The 7,380-nt window shown below is 53.1% G+C and overlaps 1 protein-coding gene across 1 annotated transcript; it reads left to right on the forward strand.

Moving 5' to 3' along the window:
- Positions 1-218: 218 nt before the first annotated feature.
- Positions 219-1,664, forward strand: LOC142774268 (uncharacterized). The gene is made up of 2 exons (XM_075874659.1): positions 219-498; positions 721-1,664. The coding sequence occupies exons 1-2, from the start codon at positions 219-221 to the stop codon at positions 1,662-1,664; spliced, it is 1,224 nt and encodes a 407-aa protein (XP_075730774.1).
- Positions 1,665-7,380: the final 5,716 nt, after the last annotated feature.

Here is a 7,380-nt window from a genome sequence, read left to right on the forward strand (position 1 = left end):
GACTGGGCGCAGTCTTGCCGCAGATACAGCCCTCTGGAGAGCGCCGCCCAGTTGCGTTTGCTTCGAGATCAATGACCGAGACAGAGCAGCGTTACAGCCAGACAGAAAAGGAAGCGTTGTCAACAACATGGGCTATCCAACGGTTTGACGAATTCGTCCGCGGCATCACCTTCGATGTTGAGACAGATCATCTACCACTCGTTTCTCTCTTCGGCAAGATGGAGCTGGACATGCTGCCGCCTCGCATACAGAGGCTCAGGTTAAAGACCATGCGATACCAGTTCCGAATGCTCCACGTGCCAGGAAAGCTGTTAGCTACGGCAGATACCTTGTCACGCATCACCCAAAAGTCGTCCCTTCCCCTGGACACCGTGGAGTTGTTTGCAGCTCAAGTGGTCAGTGGCATGTCAGAAGCCTTGCCACTAAGCCCAGAGGACGTGCGACAAGCACAAGAGTGCGATGGCGAATGCAGAGCCCTCACCTCCTCCTGCCAGAATGGTTGGCCACATAAGTCCAAACTGCCACTGCACCTCTCCCAGTATGTCTCAGCAGCAGATGAGCTCTCTGTCTGCGACGGTGTTCTACTGAAAGGCGCCAGGATGGTCATCCCGTATTCTCTTCGGTCGGCTGTTTTGACGCTGTTGCACGAAGGACACCAAGGCATCAACAGGACGAAAGCTCTCGCTAGAGAGTCCATTTGGTAGCCTGGCATTTCGGCAGACATTGCCTCTCTGGTAACTAACTGCGAGCAATGTGCTTCCACTCGGGTGAACCTTGCAGAGCCCCTGGTCCCCACGGTCCTACCTGGACGTCCCTGGGAACTTGTCGGCGTGGACCTGTTCCACCTCCGCAGCCAGACATTCATCTTGGTGGTGGACTACCACTCCAGGTACCCTGAAGTTGTAACCTTGCGGAGCACAACGGCTCAGGCAGTCATCGACGTTCTCAAAAGCATCTTTGCCCGGCATGGGATTCCGCGAGAAGTCAGATCAGACAACGGTCCACCGTTCTCTTCACGCGAGTTTGCAGCATTGGCGGCATCTTACGGCTTTGACCACGTCACCAGCAGCCCGCACTATGCGAAATCGAACGGAGAGGCGGAGAGAATGGTCAGGACCATCAAGGAGTTGTTTCGCAAAGCAACAGACCCTCATCTGGCCTTGCTCAGCTACCGGGACACCCCCGGAGTCGATGGCTTCAGCCCGGCCCAGCTCTTGATGGGACGACAACTCCGAACCAAAGTGCCGAAACAGGACTCCCAGTTATGTCCTCACTGGCCGTCGAGGAAAGACGTGAGGAGAAAAGATGCAGCCTACAAGCAGAAACAGGCCGCTGACTTTAACAGGCATCACAGAGCTCAAGATCTGTCATCGCTCCGAACAGGCCAGTGTGTCTGGGTACTACCTGATCAGGTCAAAGCTACAGTGCTTAGCCCAGCACGCCGACCACGAAGTTATGTCGTGGAAACGGAGCAGGGTGGCGTCCTACAGCGCAACCGGCGTCACCTAGGGCCTTTTGTACATCCTGCGCCGAGGGTGGAACCACCGCCGTCCGAGGGGCAGGAGCCACAGCGAACACTGCCTCCTCTGGAACCCCAGCGAACTACTACAGTGCAACCATCCTTGGACTGCCCCCTGCAGACAGTGACCGCAGTGATGGTGTGACACGAACACGTAGTGGCCGCCGTGTTGTGCCTCCGAACCGCCTGAACTTGTGATGTGCAGTGTCTGGCGTCCTCCGTCTTCCGTCTGGCCTTCAAGGGGGGAGATGTAGAGGCCGCCACCCTTCAGTCATTTAGTTCGGCTGCCACTAGCAGGTGGCGCCCCTGAGATTGTATATATTCTGCCCCGAATAAAGTGGGAGGCCCCTTTTTCGTTAGCTGAGCAGCTGTCGTGCGTATCGTCTCTCTCCGCTCGTGCTCGGCCACGCTGGCGTGGCACCAGCCACAAGACAACGTCTTTTAAAGTAATGAGAGGGATCAAGGGAAAATATGAGAAATTGACTATCAGAGATAACAGGTATAGAAAATGAAGCAGATAATTTCAGCAACAATAACTAAATGAATAAAGAAAGTAATTTGGGAACAACTAATTTTGGAGTAATAAAATGTTCTACGGTCTGAACCTGCAAGGCATCGGCAACTTTCCCGTCACTGAATCCTATAGTGGCAAAGCCTCGAAAGAAAGAACACCTTACTAGACGGAAGACGGCATCTAATGTAATAGTGTTGCTTTTGTCCGCCCAGTTTGCGTCCGCACGTTGGGCAGCATGTGCTGCAGCTTCTTCTGTGAGCGATGCAATGCGGAGTATACCTTTTTTTCTTCACCACCAAATTTGGCTACGTTCTTCACAAATGTAACAAGTGTGGGCCCTACCGCACGGATGCCTTCAGTGGAGTGTAAATTGCGACTGTGCCGTTTCTGCAAATATTGAAGTTGGTAGGCCCATCTACACCCCTCATTGTGTAGAGTGTATATGGTGTTTGTTGCAGGCGGAAGGTGTGCCAGTTTTTGGATTTTTGCTTGCACATGTCTTCGCTTGGCTGCGCGGGCAATGAGAGTGAGCTTGAGGATGCAGTGACCCCTGCCTGAGGTGTCTCCCATGTGTTCCCGCGTGGCTTGCTTCGTATTTCGTACCAAAGTATAGGTCGGGGCACTTGTCTCTGCGAACGGAGTGGCCAATTCTCGTTGGGTATGTTGGGTCAGTGAGGAGCGCCAGGCTGAGCGTGGAGATAAGCTCAGTAAGCTTACGCCCTCGAGTCGTTTCCCGTATATAGCCCTTGTGTTCACTGTGCACGTTAAAATCTCCCAATATAACAAGTGAGTTGCAGCCTGCCGCCTTGAGTGCATGTGTGAATATTTAAGTAAACGTAACTTGCTACATTTAGTATGTGCGTTGCAGGGTCTTCACGCTTTAGTAGAAGAATCATAACCATGGTGTACTTTTGCGGTGTCGTCAACACTAATTGAACGATCTGAGCCGTGTAGGTTTTGTTGACAAAAATGCAGGTATATGGTTCATTCTGAAACGTATTACACCCAGTCATATTGTCACGACGTCAGAACAGAGGTCTTGCCGTATAGATTGAGACACCAGAAGCAGGTCGATCTTTTTTTTAATTAGAACGCGCAAGCGAGTTCTTCTTCTTCGTCCATTTCGTAGTCCTTCGTGGCACATGCACAACTGCCATCGTCTTTCTTGAGCAAGCACGTGACATTTGCCTCCTTCCGAAAGAAGCATCGTCCCGATGCGCAACTTAGGTGCTCTACCAGGCGTATGAAGTGGTCGTACGAAAACGGTAACCAGGAGCTAATTAACTCGATAAATACGGTTTCATACGCACAACGTGCACGACTTCGGGCAAACGCTTTTGGCGCTTAGAACTACAATTAGTGCCGGGAACGACTTCGTAGTTCACGTCGTTCAAGCGTCGCGTGACGCTGTATGGACCAAAGTACCATCTTGGCAGTTTCTCAGGCAGTCCACGTCGACGTATCGGAATCCAGACCCACACTCTGTCGCCTGGTGAGTAGCTAACAAACTTGTGTCGGGTGCCGTAGCGTTGTGCATCTTGATGCTGCTGATGACAGATGCGCCCGTGCGCGAGCTGTCTGAATTCTTCGGCACGCTGAGTGAATTATTCGGCGTCTACATGGATGTCGTCACACTCAAGCGGCAACATGGCGTCCAATGTTGTCGTGACTTCGCGACCATAGATCAGACTAAACGGTGTCATTCCAGTGGTTTCTTGTCGAGCGGTGTTATAAGAAAAGGTCACGTACTGCAATATCTGATCCCAGTTTTTATGTTCCGTGTCAACGTACATGCTGATCATGTCTGTGAGGGTCCTATTGAGGCGCTCCGTCAGTCCGTTTGTCGGCGGATGGTATGCAGTTGTTCTCAGGTGAGCAGTACCGCTGAGTCTGAGAACCGACTCCACGTGTCACGGGGAGTCGGTTGTCACGTGCTTGCTCAAGAAAGACGATGGCAGTTGTGCATGTGCCACGAAGGACTACGAAATGGACGAAGAAGAAGAACTCCCTTGCGCGTTCTAATTAAAAATTTCGACCTGCTTCTGGTGTCTCAATCTCTACGGCAAGACCTCTGTTTTGACGTCGTGACACTGGTGGAGGTGCTGGAGCCTACAAGCGGATGCAGGACAGTCTTGCTCGGACCTGTTCACCTAGTCCAGAGACCCAGCCTCTCGTCACGACTCCGGTGCACCAATTCAGTCGGCGCCTACTAGGCCTAAGTCCGGAGTCCACACCTGTTCCGCCTCTAACCAGCATGGCAGCTCCTACCACATCCACGGCTATCCTTCCATCGCAGACCACTCTTCCCTCGCAGGTGACTCTTGAACATCCTCGCGTTCCTGAAGTTTTCCATGGGGAAGAGTACGAGGATGTCGAGCACTGGCTCGAACAGTTCGAACGGGTCGCTGTATCTAACCACTGGAACGAACAGCACAAACTTGGCCGTGCATATTTCGCCCTGGAAGATAACGCTTGCACGTGGTACGAGAACCACGAGGCTACTTTCCAATCTTGGGAAGATTTCCGTCGAAAGCTCCTCGCCACATTTTTGAACACAGACCGACGGGATGACGCACAGCAACTGATTGAGGCTCGCGCACAAAAACCCAACGAAACAGCCGCCATGTACGCAGAGGGTATGATCCCTTTGTTTCGACGAGCTGACCCTGACATGCCCGAGGCGAAGAAGGTGCGTCACCTAATGCAGGGTGTCACAGAGCCAGTGTTTGCGGGCCTCGTACGAAATCCACCTATAACAGTAGATGAATTCATAAGAGAGGTGACTGTCATCGAGCGCGCACTGCGACAACGATACCGACACTTTGACCGCCTGCCGAACCACACGGCAGTAAGTGCTGCAGCTCAGAACACTGCCGTGTGTGAAAGTTCCCTGCGACAAATGATTAGGGAAATACTGCGTGAGGAACTTCGGGCCCTCTGCGTCCCTCCTACCCAACCGCCCGTCGCATCTGTTGCCGAAATCGTCCGCCAGGAGTTGAGGGCAAGCCGTTACACTACCGCTGCCAAGTCCTGAGCCACACCAGCGAGCTACGCTGATGTGGTCCGTCATCCTCCACCGTCATTTGTGGCGACACTCTTCCAGCCAAAACCCGCGGCCGTACCTTGATGGCAACGGGATTCCATGAGACGACCACCAGTACGCCGAACTGACTTGTGGCGCATGGCCGACCGTCGACCTATTTGCTTCCGCTGCGGAGAAACAGGTCACATTGCTCGCTATTGCCGTCACAGCGATTCCGGCTTCGGGAACTTTTCTCGCCCGCTTCTTTCCGCTCTGAAGACCGTCGTGCCCACGATGCCGATCAACTGTCGACTGGCCAAGCATCTACACCGTGCCGCTGGCGATCTCCATCTCCTGCGCGTCACCGTGACTTCGCTCAGAGCTACGCGGACGTCACCAGAGGCCGTTCGCCTAGCCCGCGCCGGGGAAACTAACTGCTGCGACCTCCGGGTGCAAGGTTGCCAATCGTCGAGACACCGAAAAGTTCCCCCTATCATCGCAAGAAGATATGACGACGACCACGACGAATACGACAAATACGACGACGAATACGACGATGAATACTAATGCCGGTGAAGTTGTACGTGCTGATCTTGGCGTTTTCATTGACGGACATCACGTTACAGCACTGGTCGACACTGGCGCCGACTTCTCAATCATGCGACAAGAACTCGCCGACCGCCTTAGAAAGGTCAAGACACCGTGTACAGGGCCGCACATAAGGAGTGCTGGTGGTCAGCTGATGATTCCCACGGGTAAGTGCACCGCTCGACTTCGCATTGGGGATTCTAGCTTCGTGGCACATGCACAACTGCCATCATCTTTCTTGAGCAAGCACGTGACAATATTAGCCTCAGGCTATTCCGGGTTCTCGCAGCGCAATAACCACTAGGTATGTTCCCAAATTTTGAAAGTAAAGTTGCAAGTGCACGTGCTTTTTACGGTCGCGAAAACCCGTTAAGTTGCACATCACAATTTAGAGTTGTTGGTCTACTTCTTTATTGATCTTCCACAGTGTCGATGCCATGATGCGCTATCATTTTCGAAGGGCATTGAGCTGGGGCCTCAATAGAAGTGGAGAAGACTGCGAGTCAGCTGTTCCGAGTGTGGTGTTTCTTGAGGCGGAGTCTGTGTTTTCCGAGCGAGCGAGTTTACTAGCGCGATATGGTGCCCGGTGTCAGCGTGCGCGACGTGTTATTCGTGGGTTGGCAATGAGCCATTGCTTAAGTTGTGTAGTGACTTCATGTGTCACTTCCTGAATTACCTGCTGGATCATAACAGGAATGTGTGCCAGCTGCTTCTTAACGACTCGAAGCTGATTTGCAATGTTAGTGAGGCGCCGCTCATGATCACCGAGAGTGCTTGCACTTGTGCGTGTTTGAGTGTGAGACACAGACGTGCTGCCCGAGCACTCAGACACCGTGTCTTCGGGGCCACTAGGCAGGAGAGGAGATCGCATGGTCGCCTACAAGGAAATCACAAACCATTACCGATTGTGAAGGGCCCGGCATCCTCCCGCACACCACACTTAGCTAGCAGCAACTTGTGGCCTGACGTCTCCTTCAAACAAACACGCACCCGAACCCGGTGGCCTATAGCCACTATTACCAGGTCAATACACCGACAGGTGCAAATTATGTAAGGAAAGGGTGGACCTACCTCACATCCTGTGGGCCTGGACAAAAGCGGTCCGTCCCACAGAATGAAGAGCTGTGGAAGACCGTGCTGCACAGCTCAGACCCAGAGGAACAACTTTGGGCAATTCGACGAGCCGAGGACGCCGCCGCGGCCCAGGGGCTCCCGGCTGACACCTAGGCGTGGGATCTGCACCATCAAGGCTGCCGAATTTTTTTAGGGGCGAAGCTCCTTATGGCGTGGCTTGCGCGTCCCCCGTTGTCGTAGTGCGTAACCTGTGGCACATACCCGCATGTCCACATGTTACGAAAAACGTAGCACGGCATCGTTAACGCGTTCTCGGTGTTAACAAAGCGCCGACAGCAGAAATGTGGTGCATACTCTCGTTTAGTCCTCAGATTGTCCGCTGGATGGCGGTACTTGTATATGATGAATGTATGATAAAAAGAAGTGAGATGACGGTACTTGAAGTGTTCATTAGATGGACAGACGGACCAACTGACACATGGATGGACGAACGCACGCGAACACGAGCGCACTAACGGACGCACGAATGGGTGCACGTGCTGATGGACTGCCGCACGGACGGATGGATGGACGAATGGACGGACGTGCGGATGGACGCGTGAACGGAAGCACGGACGGATTGATGAACGCTTCGCCCCATCCATCATCATTCATTACGTGGAT

Source organism: Rhipicephalus microplus, chromosome 10, assembly GCF_043290135.1.
Source record: "Rhipicephalus microplus isolate Deutch F79 chromosome 10, USDA_Rmic, whole genome shotgun sequence".
Lineage (NCBI taxonomy): Eukaryota > Metazoa > Arthropoda > Arachnida > Ixodida > Ixodidae > Rhipicephalus > Rhipicephalus microplus.